At 37.5% G+C, this 18,670-nt stretch overlaps 1 protein-coding gene and 1 pseudogene across 1 annotated transcript; one reads left to right on the forward strand and one right to left on the reverse strand.

Moving 5' to 3' along the window:
- The first annotated feature begins 1,993 nt into the window (after positions 1–1,993).
- Positions 1,994–4,915, forward strand: LOC112177867 (receptor-like protein EIX1). Its single transcript, XM_024316109.2, has one exon. It carries the CDS (start codon positions 2,002–2,004, stop codon positions 4,789–4,791), a length of 2,790 nt encoding a protein of 929 aa, XP_024171877.2. The 5' UTR covers positions 1,994–2,001; the 3' UTR covers positions 4,792–4,915.
- Positions 4,916–13,009: 8,094 nt separating this feature from the next.
- Positions 13,010–15,606, reverse strand: LOC112177868 (annotated as a pseudogene).
- Positions 15,607–18,670: the final 3,064 nt, after the last annotated feature.

Here is an 18,670-nt window from a genome sequence, read left to right on the forward strand (position 1 = left end):
CCAGAAAATAATTCAACACACTCAATCGAACCAAATATTACAAATCAAACAGACACAATCTTAGATTAACTCAAATAACATCAAAACTTGATGTGTTGTTGAGGATACACCACTGGTTTAAAAGAAAGAAAATGTCGCTTGATTAACTCAAATAACATCAAAACTTGATGTGTTGTCTAATGAGCGTCGTGTTATTAACTTTTTGGGGAATTTGATTCTACACCCAAATTCACACACACCTTTTAGATTAAACTCATCTATAAGATTGTTTTAATATACACCAAAACCTATTAATTACGTTTATCTTAAAAAAAACTATGAAATAGGATAAATATTAAAACTCATTGTTGTTAAGAATTACTAAAGCTGCCACCATCCCCAAACTTTCTGCAGATGCAAGTCTTGAAACGCTTGGGCAAGACATCGCCTAGAATTAATCAACTCTTGATTCCAGCAATTGAAATCAATACCTGGGTTGGAATTTATATAATCTCCGCATTCAAAATCTGGAATTATTGGTGGCTAAGTCATTCTCTGAATGATTTAGGTACAAATTGTGAACTCCCTGAATGATAGGTACCTAAATCATTTGCTATGTTAAAACCCACAAGATGTTTAACACCTGAATGATAGACAAAATTATGCAACTTTACCTACGGTTCATTCTACCTAAGTTATTTCCTAATTGATAGGTACAAATTGTGAACTCCTAAATGATAGGTACCTAAATCATTTGCTTATGTTAAAATTCACATGATATTTAACACATGTACGTACTATAGGAAAAATTATACAGTTAGGCCTATGGTTCATCTAGAAATACCAAAATTAGCAAGTGAAAGTTAATGACGAGGATGTTGGATTATTCTATTTCATTTCCGGTAAATGAGGTGAAATGAATATTTTACTAAAAAGTCAACAATTATATTTGAGGAATATTTTACTATTCAATTAGAACGGTAAAATAATCAAACTAAAAAAACATGAAAAATCATAATTATAGACTTAAAACCTATAAAGAATGTTTACTTATGTGAATGGGTGTAGATTAAAAGAAAATATATGAATGGATTTTTCCTAATAGGAGCTTCATTTTTTGGGTTTTTTTTTTTTTAATTTTCTCTAATTTTTTTCTAACAGGAATAAATTTAGGGCCCAAAGGCTAAATAATGACCCCTGCATATATCTATCGAACAATACTGTTAAAGATGGGTGTGGTTTTTCAATAAATGAGGAATAATCAAAGATTAATAAAGTATTATCAAATTTGGACCAAGTCTCAGGCTCCAAGCCGAATACTCTTAAAATGGAAGCACACACGAAGTTAAAGTTCCTTCTTCCTTGCGTAGAAAGATAGACTTCATTTTCTAAGATAATTTAAAAATTTGTCTCCTTGTACGTTCAACCCCTGGGGCCATTGAGACGTGTAAGCTAACTTCTTAATAATTAATTATTGATCTTGAATAAAGTTGCAAACTTACAAAGTTACAATATGTGTCTTTGGACTTTGGACTTTGGACTTTGGATAGCCAATTGATTTTAATACTGGTTGTATGCGCTCCTAGCTTGCTATATAAATTCGTAAGTGCTGATCAGTAGCCATTTGCAAACCAGCAAATTTGGTCTAATTACTTCTTCTTGATGAGCTTAATTCAACTACATTCGTCGTCACTTCTTACTATTAAAAGATATAGTCTAATGTCGTTTCAAAAAAAAAAAAAAGATATAGTCTAATGTATGTGGAACACGTCATGTAAAGACAAAGGATCCCACTTTTTTCCTGATAATCTTTGGAAGTTAAATAAGATTAGGAGATTGGAATTCAAATCTGAAAAATTAATTATCAATTAAGCATTTGATGTTAAACGGCACATCTAGATTCTAGACACAAGACACCTGCACACCTGCACACCAGTCACACCATTGACTTCATCAACCATTGATCTATTTATTTCCTCTATCGTGATCAGTCCATCACTGCAACAAACAGAATATCAAATTATGGAGTACTATGTTCACTTCAAGCCTATTTCTCACCTCTGTCTTCATTTTCTCCTCGTGCTATTTTCATGTATGGGGGCTGGGCTTTCGAGCAATATTGTGAAACATACATGCCTAGAGAAAGAGAGAGAAGCTCTTCTCAGCTTCAAACAAGATCTTGCCGATCCTTCTGGTAGGCTTGCCTCCTGGATGGGTCATGCTTGCTGTCAATGGCAAGGGATTTCATGCAACAACCGAACGGGTCACGTTGAAAAGATAGACCTCCGAAGTACATACCACTCCTTTTTGGTGGGTAAGATAAATCCTTCTTTGATTCACTTGAAACATTTATCTTACTTAGATCTAAGCCAGAATGATTTTCAAGGTATTCAACTCCCCAAGTTCATTGGGCAGCTTAAGAGTTTGAGGTATCTCAATCTCTCCTGTACATCATATGCGGGAGAGATTCCCCCTTCTCTTGCTAACCTCTCAAACTTACATTATCTTGATCTCAGTAATCCTTTTTATGATTGTTATTCCAAAAACATGAATTGGCTTTCTCATCTCCGTTCCTTAAAGTACCTCAATCTTGGAAGTGTGAACCTTAGCAGCACAGGAGTAGGTTGGTTACACGATGTTATCATGCTTCCTTCACTCTTAGAGTTGCATTTGTTTTATTGCCACATTGACAAAAGCCTTTTTCGTCTGTCACCCCTCATGATCAACTTCACATCCCTTTTAGTCCTTGATATGTCCTCCAATTTTCTTCATTCTTCATTTCCCAGATGGCTTTTAAATCTTATTAGCCTCAAGTCCCTCGAACACCTAAACTTACGAGGTATGGGCCTCCAAGGTCAAATTCCTCAAGTCATTGGACATCTGTGCAAGCTAAAGATGTTAAATCTTGGGGGCAACGACTTCAACGGAGATCTTCAAGAGTTTTTAAGTGGTTTCTCAAATTGTCGAGATAATGGGAGGATGGTAAGTGAATTGCAGCATCTTGACCTCCATTTCAACTCTTTTTCTGGATCATTTCCAGAATCTCTTCGACACTTACCATCATTGAAAACACTACACCTCTCTTCTAACCATATGAATGGTTCCATTAATCCTCAAATTTTGGGACAACTCTCTCAGCTAGTTGACCTAGATTTGTCTAAAAATTCATGGGAAGGAGTTTTGACTGAATCACATTTCATGAACCTCACGAGATTGGAAACTTTTAGAATAGGCACAAACAGACCAGCTTTGTCATCATCTCTCATTTTCAATGTGACTGATGACTGGCTTCCCCCATTCAAGCTCCGCACAGTTGACATTCAAAACTGCAGAATGGGTCCTGCATTTCCGGTATGGCTTCAATCTCAAACTCAGCTAGTTGATGTCCTCCTTGATAATACTGGAATTTCTGGTCGAATACCTGTGGATTGGCTCTTGAAGATATCTTCCCATGTTGAATCTTTGCTTTTACCTAACAATGACATTGGTGGAAAACTTCCCTTCCAATTCAAGTTTCTGAAAATAACTGTCATGGATTTGCGTCATAATCAATTTGAGGGCACACTCCAGCAGCTTTTGCCCACTAATGTGCCTCTATTAAGAGAATTGTATCTTTCTGATAATCATTTGAAAGGAACTATTCCACCTTCAATTTGCCAAGTGCAATATATGACAATCCTTTCTCTGAGAAACAATCAGTTTTCAGGAGAGTTCCCTCAAGAATGGAGTATGTGGAGATATTTAAGAGTTGTGGATGTTGGAAACAACAATCTCTCAGGTAACATTCCGAGTTCAGTGGGCATTCCACGTTCTCTTGGTGTATTGAAGATGAATGACAATAATTTCGGTGGGGAAATTCCTTTTGCGATGCAAAATTGCTCTAATTTGACAGGTATTGATCTTGGTGGCAACAAACTCACTGGAAAACTACCTTTATGGTTAGGGTCAAAGCTATCTAAATTGCAAATTCTGCGATTGCGATTCAACTATTTAAGTGGAAATATTCCTCAACAATTGTGCAATCTCAAAGAACTTCATATCCTAGACCTTGGTCATAACGACCTTTCAGGGACCATTCCCAAGTGTCTGAGTAATCTGACTAGTCTCGCATCTGGTTTGACCTCTTGGCATCTTTATGGTGATTACGATGAGCAAACAACAGTTATCATGAAAGGAGGAGAACATACATATAGCAGTGATCATACTCTGATGTGGGTAATGAGCATTGATCTTTCGTCGAATAATTTAAAAGGCGAAATCCCTGAAGAAATATGCGCCCTCATCAGATTGGTTTCCTTGAACTTGTCAAGGAATCAATTAGTCGGAAAGATTCCATCGAAGTTCAGAAACTTAACTGGGTTGGAAACACTTGATCTCTCATTCAATCACCTTTTAGGACAAATTCCCCAAAGCTTTTCTTCTTTGACATTATTGTCTCACTTGAACTTGTCTTATAACAACCTGTCCGGAAGAATTCCTTCAGGCCCCCAACTCCAAACACTGGATAGTTCTTCGTATGTGGGGAATCCATCACTCTGTGGGTTTCCTGTCTTAACCAAGTGCGAGGGAGATGACACATCTACACTACAAACTTTTCTTGGAGGAGACAGTCAAGATGAAGATGAGAATGAAAAGCTTGGTTTCTATATCAGCATGGTCCTCGGGTTCATCCTAAGCTTTTGGGGAGTTTGTGGCACATTACTCATAAAGAAGTCATGGAGGTATGCCTATTTTCAATTCTTTGACAACTTGAAAGATAAAATAGCAGTAGCAATTACACTGAAGGTTGCCCGTTTGCAAAGAAGATTGTGATCAAGAAATGAAACAATAAAAGTTGTCATACAATAAGAATGATCGATGTATATCCTCTCTCAATACTGTAATGTAATTTACCACTTGTAAACAATAAATCAGATGAAGTATAGTATGATGCCAAGTTGATGTTCTCATTTGTTTGCTTTTCTATCTTTGCAACATGTTTCAAATTTGTAATACCAAATTGCATGTTCTGATAACAATGCAAGAAAATTGTTCGAAATTGGCTGTGGATTGTGTGCAGTGACATGCAGCGATCGGATAATTCTATGCCAATAATTTTCCTACTTCCGATTTATCAATATCAATTGTAGATAGGGAAGAAAGGTCTCCTGTAGAGTACTTAAGGAACTAACTGAAGACTTTCCGAGTTTAAAAGTTGATTTGAAGTTGTGAAAATAATTAAAAGTAAATAACAAATAATGAAATTGCTTAAAATTGAGAATCAATAAAGAAACAGAAGTCAGGGAATGCATCCACTACCAACCAATCATGTATGTAAACCATGTTTAACCTAATCTCATCTATTTTTTTTATTTTTTTTTTAAAAGACATAATCTCATCTATTCATGGATGAAGATGCTTAAGTTATTCATGGATGAAGATGCTCAAGTTAACTCACTGTTATAATTACCCTATTGTTTTTCCTTATGTGTATTCATGGATGAAGATGCTCAAGTTAACTCACTGTTATAATTACCCTATTGTTTTTCCTTATGTGTATGCTAAGCAAGAGAAAAGCTCTACATACCTAACATATTCCATAAAATGCAACCTAGGTTAAGCAACTCTAGATTTAACCAAGGTTTTAAATCTCTACGATATTTCCGATATATCCCCCGATATCTCCTTTTTTCGATGGACCGATATATCTAGGGGGTAAATATCTTATCTTTTACCGTTTCTGCGAAATTTCTCCGACATCGTCAAATATCCCCGATATATTAGATATTTGCGATATATCCCCGATAAAGTGAAGAAATATCTGTAAAATTTGAGGTAAAAATAAAAAACTCGATAATTCTCTAAATGAAAATCTGTGTGAAGAGAGATCTCCTAAAGGCAAATCTGACTATCTGAGTGAGGAGAAATCCCTTCAAGGTGAATTTAGGTGAGTAGAAAATCCCCTCAAGGCGAATCTAAGTGAGGAAAAAATCCCCTCAAGGCGAATCTTTACCCCGGAGAAATACCCATAAGGCGATTTTGGGTGAGAAGTAATTCTTTAAAAGTCTAAATGCAAATCTGTGTGAGGAGAGATTTGGTACTATATAGTCTATGACTATGTCTGTAACTCTGTATGTAGTTTGTAACTTTGTAGTTGAATAATAGAAAGAAAATAAAGCCATAAAGGTTCAATTATTCAAATGAAACCAAATGACATTGCAAAAGGAAGTCAAGGAACCATATATGGATGACATGATGAGAAGAGAGTGTAGAGTACGGAGTATTAAATTTTAGCTATGCATCTTGAAAAAGTGAGGAATAATGAAGCTACTGTGTAGTCTATAGTTGAATAGTATAAAGAAGCTAAAAGTTCAAATGCTAAAGTAACTATCAGATGGAATATGTGAATAGGTATATAGATCTACTTCATGTTGCAAGCGAGCCACTTGATAATGGCATTGATCCACTTCATGATTGGATTATGCCTGCACACCTCGATGATGAAGCTGGAAGACCTCTTCCACAAGTTGTAGAAACTGCAACTAATGCTGGAATCAACGTAGAGAGAGTCTTATCTGAAGAAGTTGTTAAAAACCCATAAGATAATTCAGATAGTGATGATGCGTGGGATGGTACAGCAACTCCAAATAGTTCTGATGATGGTGGAGAGAGGGTGGAAGCGGAACAAGTGGTGGAGGTGAAAGATATGAATATGGACAATCTTTTGTGGATGGAGGATTCCAATTTACATGTGAAGGTAATTTGGATCATGCCACCCAAGATGAAGACCACGGAGTGAGAACAGCTGGTCATGGTGCTCAAGAGAAGACCCAATATGGGAGGAGGACTAGAGGTGCAACTGATGATCAAAGTACTCCATATGATGTTTCTTCAATTGCCTTAAGTTTTGACTCTATCAGTTTAGGCACAGAGCACAGTGAGATCTCAAATGAATCTCATGAAGGCAACAATCAATTTGGTTATGATGCTTATGGATATAATCAATATGGAGAAGTATATGATCAGTCATCCAGTTGGGTTCATCCTTATTATCCCCTTATAGGGGAAACAGTCAGCAGCTCTAAAGAGATCTATAACTATCATGTTCATCACTACAATTCGCACTATATGGGTCATATATCTTGGTCTGATTATTGCATTTTCGTAGACCAGTGAGCGGCTTTTCAACCTCCTAGAGTCTCTTTTTGGATGTAGATGAAGTTGACTTTCATATATATTTATATGTAGTTCTAAATTTCTAATAAATTAACTTTTTTCAAAAACGATATTTTCGTACCCTGTATCCCCGATATATCCCTGGTATTTCTGATATCTCCCTTTTTCAAAGTACCGAAAGATATGAAAATACCGATATTTAAAACCTTGGATTTAACACATGCACAGATTTAACACACATAAATCATTATGCAAAAGATATATATACACACACACACACACACACACAGTCCTTCTCTGCTAAGGATATCCTTAACTTAGCATACGGTAAGGATTTCCATATTTTGACCACTTTTCGATCATATATTCACATCTTAACCGTTCAGCTTTTAGATATATATGAATGGATCACTTATGTAAAATTTCAGCCAAACTGATAATCGTTAAGGCATCCAAAATTGCAATTTACATGAATGGTTTAGGTTTGACAGATTCAGTTCGTTCGTGTAAATCACAGTTTTGAATGCCTTAACGATCATCAAGTTTGTTGAAAATTTGTAGATATGATCTACTAGGACCTAAAAACTGAACGGTTAAGATGTGAATATGTGATTAAAAAGTGGTCATAATATGGAAATCCGTACTGTAAGCTAAGTTAAGGACCTCCTTAGCATAGAAGGATATATATATATATATATATATATATATTTTATCTAGAGCGGAGCTCCGCTTTGAAATTAACGTGTGAAGTTCGAGTTTTCGGTCACTTTTACGTCGCATATCCACATCTCGACCGTTCACTTTTAGGTACTAGTGTATACATCATCTCTGCAAATTTTCAGCCAAATTGATGATCGTTAAGGTCCTCCTTAGTTTAACTAGGTTAAACTAATGGACAGACTGAATCTGTCAACCTGAACCATACTAGCTTTAAAGCAGTTATCAATGCTTTAACGATCATAAATTTGACTGAAAATTTACAGAGATGATCTATACATTAATACCTAAAACCTGAACGGTCGAGATGTGGATATGCGACCGAAAAGTGACCCAAAACTCGAACTTCACACATTAATTTCAAAGCGGAGCTCTGCTCTGGATAGGATCTGTATACACACACACACACACGATTGAAATGCTAAAATATGATCGAAAAGTTGGTCTAATGCCCTATCCCTAAAAAAGACCATAAAAAGGGATCCCTCACTAGAAGGGTCCTGTATATGTGTGTGTGTGTGTGTGTGTGTGTCTGTATATGTGTATATGTATATATATATATATATATATACGGAGCCGTTCGAGAGCGGACGTTTGCAACCCAGAAAAAGTACTGACGTCGCTCTTCTGGCCTCAATCGAGCAGCGACGGCGGCATATCAGTTGCCGGACGGAACTAGGAGCGGTTCGAGAGCGGACGTTTGCAACCCAGAAAAAGTGTGGACGTCGCTCCTCCAGCCTCGATTGAGCAGCGATGGCAACGTTTCTGTTGCTGGACGGAACCAGGCCACGACGTGGACCAATTCAGAAGCTGCTGGAGTCGTCGACGAAGGGTTCGACTTTGAGCTCCATGGGCTTCCATGGTTTCCGATGAGTTCGCAGCACACCGCTGCGTTTCTGATCGCCTTCGCCTTCGCCGCTTGCTTAAGGCCTTCCGGGATGTCTAGAGGGTGCGTTCGGCACCTGCAGCGCAGCGATCGCCGCCTTTGATCTCGATCCGGCCTGTATATATACATATATATATATATATATATACATATATACATATATATATGTATATAGAGAGGACCTCCTTAAACTTGAAAAGTGAGGATGTTTTTATTTTTAGTTTGTATTTTAATAGTCACAACCACTCATTCTCTAATTACCTACACACAAGTCCTACAAAAAATTAGCCACACTACAAAAAAAGAATTCATTTGGCTTCACCAGTTAGCGTCGGTGTGAGAATGCCGTCACCATTGATCTAAAATTCGCTACAGCAAATGCAGTGTCACAAAGAGAAAAATTATTTGTCACGGCATGGCGTCGCCGTTGGATAAATATGCCCTCAATGGCTACGGCATATTCTTTCCGTTGCCAAATTTTTATAATTTTAGCTACGGTAATATGTGCCGTCGTGTATTTCATTTTATACATTTTCTTTTGTTTTATTTTTTTGACGTTTGGGCGGATATAGGTGCCAAAATTAAACATGTCGGCAAGCTTTCAAGGTTTTTGGGTTTATAAACTTTGTTCTTGTTCCCACTCCCTCCACCTGCTATTTCCCGCTCACTCCATCCAATCCCGACAATGAAGTCGACCATAGGAATCCTCGAAGTTGACATCTGCTAGTTCAACTCCATCTCCTTCCTATTTTTCTTCCTCTTTCTGCATATTCAATCAGTCACTCAAACCCTAAACTCTAATACCCAGAAATCAATTAAATATGTCCGTCTCTCGAATTGTGGCTTGCATCTTGTCTTGTGCTTTTGAGTGGGTACGCATATTATCTCCCTTGTTAGTTCAATTTTGTTAGTTTTTGGAATGATGGTAAGCTTGGTATTTGGTATTTGTGATTATATGGAAAGTGTTGATGTAATGAAAATTGCATGGAAGTAATTTTAGTTCTTAATCATCTGACATGTTTCTACTGCATTGAATGAAATTTGGGATATAGTACTGATATATATTGTTTTGTCATAATTTGATGTTTGCAGTTATATACTGTTGGCTTAATTCGTACCCTTGTTGTTTAAAATCACAGTGTTGTTACGTGGTGCAGCAAGCTGAATGCCATAGCTTGTGCCTTAGAAACTTGTGCAAGAATTCTAAGGTCAGTATTGTTTGTCACTCATCACCTTGTAAATCTATTGTCTCACTACCTATTGCAGGATATGTTTGTTTAAGGAAAATATGATTAGAGAGAATTGTGTATTATTATTGATAATAGGAGCCCTTTATATAGGGATTTACAGAGTACATACAAGGTAATAGAATCCGAATATAACTAGGAAATCTAGAACCTTCTCCAATTACAACTCTATAACTAAACCCTAGTTTGAGGAGGCACACTCAATGTCAACTTCCTTCAACACTCCCCCTTGTGCCGCTCAAACTTAGTGATGACGCTTTGATCATTGCCTCGTTAAAAACCTTGCCAGGTAACAAAAACCCAGTGGGACAAAAATAACCCTGGTCGAAGGACAAAAAGAGCACAATACGTCCTTCACTCTTTGAGATCGATCATGTAGACATCATACCTCCCCCTAATGTCGACATCTCCCCCTGATTGCTACAATCATGGGAATTAGGATAATTTTCTCAATCTGAGGCTCTTCACATGTTTCTCGAAGGTGGATTTAGGTAACAACTTAGTAAATAAGTCCGTTACATTATCCTCTTATCATATTTGATTTACTTCAATATATCTTTAGAAGTACTTGTTGTTGCTGATTATAAAAGAACTTAGGCGATATATGCTTGATGTTGTCGCCCTTGATGAAACCTCATTTCATTTGCTCAATACAAGCTGCATTATCTTTATAAATGCATGTAGGTTCATCTGTGATAGACTTCAAACTATAAGTTCCTCGAATATGTCTAATTACAGACCTGAGCCATATGCATTCACGCGCGGCTTCATGTAGAGCAATAATCTCTGCATGATTTAAGGAAGTAGTGACATGGGTCTACTTTGTAGACCTCCAAGATATCGCAGTGCTTCCCATGGTAAAGACATAACCAATTTAGGAGAGGCCTTTGTGTGGGTCAGAGAGATACCATGCATCAGCAAAACGCATCAAAACATCACTTTCATTTTGATGTAAGGGAGGTGGGTGATCACTACACCAAAAACTGCATCACACGACGATGAAAAAACGTCGTCTGATTTGAAGACTCACCGTCGTCTATCTCGATGTTGTCTGATGAAAAATCAGACAACGGTGAATTCACCGTTGTATGATACAAAGTCAGTCGACGTATATTTCTTAACACCGTTGTCCAAGAACTCGACAGATGCCGGACGCACCCATGCGCAACACTTGTGCGCAGCAGTTCACACAACAGAATTTGCTTTTATGCCGTTGTGGGTTGAATTTTCATACAACGGTTTTGTAGTTTAGCTGTTGTGTGATTAAAAGTAAGACAACTATGTTCTAGTATTTTCTGTTGTATGAGCTTAAAACTAGACGACGTTACTTATTGAAATCCATTGTGTGATAGCTATGAATGAGTTAAACTAGACGACGTTACTTATTGAAAACCATTGTGTGATAGCTATCAATGCGTTGTGTGAATACCCAGAATTTTTTTGTTCAGACAACGTTGGTTGACGTTTCTGAAAATCTGTTGTATGATTGCTGCAAACGTCCATTCTCTGAATTGATTTGTGCATTAATTTGGTCCATTTTACCCAATGAACAGTGAATATATCTATCAAGCAATCCATCATAATATCTAACATTCTGTACATAAAACTGCAAAAGGCAGTATTTCCCAAACAAAATTGTCCAAATTTCAAGCCAACAATAAAAGAAGAAAAGCATTCCTAACTAGCTACACATGAATCAAAAGCTGATATAATATCTTTTCACTTCAACAAAACCTTCATGTGTCACTTTACCAAGCATCTTGTGCACTATATTCTTATTTGCATCACCTCCAAGCTTGTTGTGAAGCTTCACAAGTTAGCACATATTGCAGCACCAGAAGGAATGTTCCTATTTATTTGTGGTGTTGAGTAGAACAAATCTGAATGGTTCTTCTAGGATTTGGATATTGGAGTGCGAAGAACTGTTTCCTCTATATCTACATCTTCACCATTCAAAATCCTGCACAAGGTTTCCCATCACTTATCAAACACTAAATTACCAATACATGTCATAATAATTGGATGTCGATAGATAAGTCAGACTGGTGATTGTATCAGCTAAGATAGAGGTACATTTGAACATTATACACATGTAATTAATGAGACAAATAAGCAAATCGTAATCTACCAATGAGACTAAGCAGCTTAAATGATAGAGCAAACCTGAAATGCACAGGAGCATAAGTTTGAAAAAGTACATAAGTATTGCTCATGTTGACTTCACTATCAATCCAATCAATCAAAGTTTCCATTGATCTCTGGTATGCAGTATAACATGAAAGGGTCAAATTAACAAATTAATAATAAGCCTCTAGTTGTGAAGGGTACCAGTTGATGCCGGATGGTTTGTAATCAAAAGCATATTTAAATGTTGTAGCAGCTGCACCATATATCCCAGAGAAAATTGCAAACAATTGACTAACAAGTTAGGTATCTTTCAATATTTTCTTATGATAAAGATATGAAACCAATATACTGAAATGAATTGACTGACAAGTGGATTACCTTGTGAACCCACTCCAACTCCCCGCCTCTAGGATCAAATGTCCCGTGCTGCAGACTGATCAATTTAAGGGTAAAACGAGGACCACATTCCTGAGTGTTTAAGACAGGAAAGACCGTTAAGATCTACATTTATAAATGATACAATAAAAAATAAAGAAATAAATGTAAACTGCATGATATGGTAGATGTGGCAATACCCTGCCTTCCTATGTCACATAAATGGACCAAGAATGAAACATAAGGACATTTCAAGTGGTGGAGGAAATTCAGCCAGGGCCCTGGGCCAAACCAGATCGAGACAAGAAAGCAAATGCAAGAGGAACAAATAAATAATTGACACCAACCTGTAGGCGCACAAATGGTTTTGCTTCAGTAATAGCGTCAGCTTTGGAATCCTTGGTCTTTTTGCCCTTTACTTCAGCCTGTTTAGTCTCTTTGGTTTCAAAAATGTACCTGAACACATAGAAATTAATGATCATCAGTAAACAAAAAGCTCTACAGCAAAGGAAAGTATATAAGATCACAAGTATAAGAAAGGATCACTACAAGAACTAAAAATAGCAAAGGAGGCACACTGATGATGCCGGAAGAATATAAAATCTCACTGGTTGTGGAAAGTTACAACTCGCCGACCACGAAAATTTGGTTCTTGAGGGAAAAGTGACTGTATTAATCTGAAGAAAGCAGGTGAAAGAAGAAAACCATTAGGAGCTTGAAGGTAATCCATCCTTACATAAGAAACCACTTGAAACTAATTGTACAGGGAAAAAAAATGAAATTACCCCACTGTGTGATGAGGTGTATTTGAACCAAAAAGTCCAAAATGCATCCTCCCAACGTGAGAAAAAATTTCAAACAAGTTAAGGATTGCAACCTCCCAATGCGATGACCAAGGCGTGTTGTAAAGTTGTTTAATACAAGCTCAAGCTCATGACTGGTTGGATTTCCATGATTCTGCAGGCATGCCAAATAAAGAATAAGGAAAGAAAATGACAGTTAACACACCCTACATTAATTCCCCAGAGATGAAAAATTAATACTTTGCAGAAATTTATTCTTTTGGACTCTTTCAAGATTTTTAATCTCAATGACTCCTCTTTTCACCAACTGAAGAAAATAAAAACCTTTCATCGCAATATGTGGCAAAACAGTATAAAGATGGTACTGTTTTGATACATGCAACATATAGCAACGAACCTTGATATCCTTCTGTAAAACAAGCTTTGAGAGCTTAAAATGGGCAGTAGGTCCATTAGGTAAGCCAAAAATTAGGAGAGCATCTGAAAAATGATTGCAGTAGTTGAAGTCAGATAAAAAACAACAGGGAAAATATGGGGACGATCTCATTTCACACAGAATTTAGAAGTTAAAGACATCAGAAGCAAAGTCTGAGAGACCAACCTGGTTCCCGGCGATTGGTATGAACAACAATTAAAGAAGTGAATTCCTTTTTATTTGCATACTCTATAATCTGCAACAAGGAAAAAGATTACATATATTAACTGTTTGAACTCCATGTTTGTTACATTGAAAAAGTGAAAAACAAATTGATATAAAAGACAGAAATGGTACCTTTTTCAAGTCATAAGTGCCTCTTTTATAGTACTGCGCATTTGGGATCACCGAAAGTAGTTCCTCTATAAAAGCAGGACCCCTCTGAAAACCACCGAAACAACAAAAAGCATAAACCTTAGCACATATTGGCAATCACCTTGTCATAAAATATATCAGTTCCGTAACCAACAAAAGCTAAAATGACATTGAAAACAAGTAAAAGACCAATACATACAGAAGAGTTAAATCGGCAAGTGGTGATCAATATCTTCGGATTCGATTCACGCTTCAAAACCGCACTAAACTCATCCACATCATTTCTAACAAACAACTGCAAACTCGCTAATAACCTGCCACCATATATCTCATCCTTCTTCCCAATTAGTACTTCCCTCTTCAACTGCTTTTAACATCTTATTCAGTGACCACTTGCTGATTTGCAGGGATAAGAAATCAAAGCGACATTCTTTCATAGTTTCTGAGTTCAGTATTCTTACAATCATCTTCATTGAGCACCATTTCAGCACTTCCTGCAGTCTCTCCCTGAACTTCGAATTTGCTATGATCATCTGCGGCTTCATCGTCTAATAAAAATAAAATTGAGTTAATTGAGTTGAAAGCAGAAAACAATTTTATTGTTGACACCCCCATGGCATTCATGCCTTATTTTTATAACTTGAGACAAGAAAAAAAAGTACAAAACCTCAAATTGCATATAAAGCCAAATATAGCAGATACAGGCAATGGCATAGGAAATTTGAAAATGTTCATTATTCACTACCAAATTTTGTTCACTAGGGGACACCATGAACAGATTGCACAATAAATGAGGTTTATATGCGAGTATACTATGCTACAAGAACAACTAAAGAAGCTTACCATTTAATTAATCAAAACCATCTGTATTAGAGGGATCATCCAAATCCTGATTGTTCTTCACCTTCTTTCCTTTTCCTTTCCTTAGTTTCTTTGTCTTTTTCTTGTCATTGGCCGCTTTGGTCGAGTTATCTAGTGAAATGACAAGAGCAAACCGCATTGAGTTCATTTTGAATGCAAAATTCTGACCAAGTAATTAACAAGTTAACATTTAACAAAGCTAGAACTCCACTTTACCTTCAATAGAGATCTGAACAACTTTTCTCGAATCACCATTGTTTTCTTCTCTCTTTTTCTCTTTCTCATCTCTGAAGGTCCTGAACTTTTATCTGGAAACAATTCAATACAATATCAACTTGTTTATACTTTATTATCTTCTCATCATAAACCTACAGAGCAAAACTTCAACTTTCCAGGCCAAATTATCCAAATGTCTTCTATCTACTACAAAATGGACATCAATTACACACATTCATGTATTGGTTTTTGTTCTAAAATCCAAAACCCTTTCTCTACTAACTTCATTCTACATAATCCCAGAAGCATTCAAGTCAATTCAAACAGCAAAATGAATCAAAAACAAAACTTGAATCAAAGTGCAAGAGATTAAAGTGACGAACCCTCTTCAACAGGCTCCAAATTTCTCTGGGCAAGCTCCTTGTTCTTCTTCTTGTCCTTGACTCCCATCTTTTCTCTGAGTAAATAGCTCAACTACAGAACTGAGACTACCTTATCTTACTTGAAACCAATGCAAGAAGAAGAAGAAGAAGAAGAAGGTATCTAAACCTTAAGGAAACGAACCAAAATATGAGACCAAGTTCAGAACTTGACTGAACTTGACTAATTTCGCAGGTGTTGTGTGTCTTTGGCTCATGGATTGTCTCAGATTCGAGAGAAGACTTCGACCGGGTGCTTCGATGGAGATTCTTTTTAGGGTTGAGTTGGGGTTTGGCCAGAGACGAGTAGACTTTCAAGAACTAGAGAAGACGACGGCATTATGAGGTTTTGATTAGAGTTTGGTGGCTGTGATTGGATTTGTTGGAAGAAGGTGTCGGAGCCAAGGCACGATGTTGAAGCCTTGAAGAAGAGTTGAGGCTTCTGGGAGAGAAGAGAATAAGAGAAGAAGAGAAGAAATACCCCGTCTAGATCTCTGGGCAGAAGAAATACCCTAATCGAGTCGAACCCAACTCGATTGGTCAGAACCCAAATCCCTCATTTCTGCAGAATGAAAAACCCCCAAATTGAACCCAACTCGAACCCTAATCGAGTAGAACCCAAATCGAATAGAATCTAAATCCAAAATTTGAAAGATGGTGATTTGTGATGGCTAAGTGTTTTGAGAAGATGATGAAGAAAAGCTCCAGATTTTGCTCGAAGTGAAGAAAAGCTCGGGGTTTCTCTCTCAGACATGAAAAATGGCCAAGGCATTAAGTGTGCCCTCGAGTTGCCTAAGGCAATAGGCATTAATTTTTTTTTTTTTTTTTTTTTTTTTTTAAGTAAGACAGACAACGTATAGATACGTTTACGTTGTCTGATTTGTTACATAGCTAAGGGAATGAAAGATGGAAATTTCCTTCCTTTGCAATCAAAATATTAAGTTTCGCGCTTAGGCTAGTCATTTCTCATTCACACAACAGAAATAGTTCATTCTGTTGTTGGAACTTGCAAGCGTAACAAACAATTGCAGCCGAATTTTCTCGTTTTGGGGGGAATGAATGTCATTTTGGAGCCATTTCCAAATTTTGGTACTCACTTGCACAACAGAACATTAAAAACCATTGTATGATGATTTGCAGGTATACTCCTACAACGGAAGTAACTAAACAGTTGTCTAATTTAATGGCATCTAGGGTACAATTTGGAGCCAAATTTGACTCAATGGTAGGGGGGAAATACGCCGGTCTTTTTTTTTTCATTCAGACAACAGATAATCTTTCTTTCCGTTGTGTCATCAGCTCCTAACTAGAAGTTTTAGAATTTGAGCATCTTTATACAACGAAGATTTATTAAATGTGTTGTATGATTCATTTGTTGTCAACAGACAACAGAGGATTTGTTCTTCGTTGTGTGATCACCGTTGTGTGATGCAGTTTTTGTTGTAGTGTGAGGCCGACCACCCTTGGTGGCGACGGCGGTGCCAGCAGCAATATGGCCGGCCACAGCATCATGTTGGACGGTGGCGCCATGCCTAATGGGGTCCGATCCCATTCTTTCGTCACTCGTTTTCTCTCCGTAGGGATAAAACAAGCTTATATCAATTGTACCCTTTAAGTAACGAAAAATTGTCTTTACACCAATCCAATGGCGTCGTGTTGGCACATGGCTACATCTAGCCAATAAGTTCACAACAAATGAGATGTATGTCGGCATTATGCTAAGTACAATAATGCACCTATTGTACATAAGTAAACACTTCTGCTATTAACAAGCATGTCTTTGTCATCATCCCTGGGACGAAACGGATCCCTTTTAGGATTAAGACTACAGACGGCCATAGGAGTGCATCTTGACTTTATCAAAATGCCAAAGCATTCATTGACACGGTATACAAGTTCTAAATCTAGACAAAACCGTGTTCTCCCAAGGTCCTTCATCTCAAACTCGGATTTCAGGTGTTCAGCGATTTTCCTTAACTCATAGTTCCAATTATGTTCATCAACATAAACTGCGACAATTGCAAATCCGGAACTTGTCATGGAAACGCACGGGCATAGTTCATCAAATCCCTTTCCAATCAAGTAGTCACTTTAGTGAGCGTTGCAACTTCATCGTAAATGCGCTCCGTGGTCTAGAGCCACTTGACTTGGGTGGATGAAGTTCACGAGAACCTTCATTATATTCTGTATCTAGATCCCTATAAAGATACGTAGTGACCACATTCGTAAGCTGCATGTTCAGTTATTTGGAAACTACCAAACTGACAAGGTAGTGGAGTGCAATGACATCTATTATGAGAGAATATGTCTTCTCGTAGTCGATTCCAAGGCATTTTGTGAGAAGCCTTGCGCTAGAAGGCGAGATTACTATCTCTTTATCTCATCATGCTATCTAACGAAGACCTACTAATGTCAACATATTTTATGTTAGGAGGTGTTGGCATCTCTGGCCCGAAATCCTTCCTCTTCGTTAGTGAATCCAATTCAACCTGGATCGCATCTTTCCATTTAAGCCAATTTTCTCTACGTTGACATTTCTTCGACGGAGTAAGGTTCAATGTCATTGGTCTCAATAATCTCACGTTCTCATGTACACTAGTGTAGTTTGTAGAGATCTCTATATTAACAGGAATTGGTTCTAACATTGAGGCGTCCCCCAAGGATGTCTCTTGGACATAACCACAATCCAAAATATTCTCATAAGACAGATTTTGAGTATCAATGATCAATGAATTAGGTTGTGCCAAACTCGCTATCTTCCTAGGGCTAGAATCCATCGAACCTATGGGTCTCCTACGCTCTCTAGTGGAACCCATAGCCTGTGACGCCATTATGCCACCTTGTGGCATCACAATTCCACCATCTATGGTGATGGTGCCGTGCCCATCTCTTCTGGGTGGCCCCATGTTCTCTTATGGGGACATCAATCCTTGTAGGCATGTTTGCAGCAGGTATATGTGATCTTGTCACTTTTGGGGAATCAAAATGAGACATAGTGGGGACAGACCATGACAATTCCCGTCGTTCCGATTGAACGTTGTCGTTCTAATCTCCCCCTAACGACGGGAAGACTATCTTGATGCTCAACTTATTCG

The sequence above is a fragment of the Rosa chinensis genome, chromosome 7 (genome assembly GCF_002994745.2).
Source record: "Rosa chinensis cultivar Old Blush chromosome 7, RchiOBHm-V2, whole genome shotgun sequence".
In the NCBI taxonomy this organism is placed as follows: Eukaryota; Viridiplantae; Streptophyta; class Magnoliopsida; order Rosales; family Rosaceae; genus Rosa; species Rosa chinensis.

What these genes read in the sequence shown, in the direction of transcription:
- LOC112177867 (XM_024316109.2), top strand. Translation starts at nt 2,002, where the DNA reads ATGGAGTACTATGTTCACTTCAAGCCTATTTCTCACCTCTGTCTTCAT.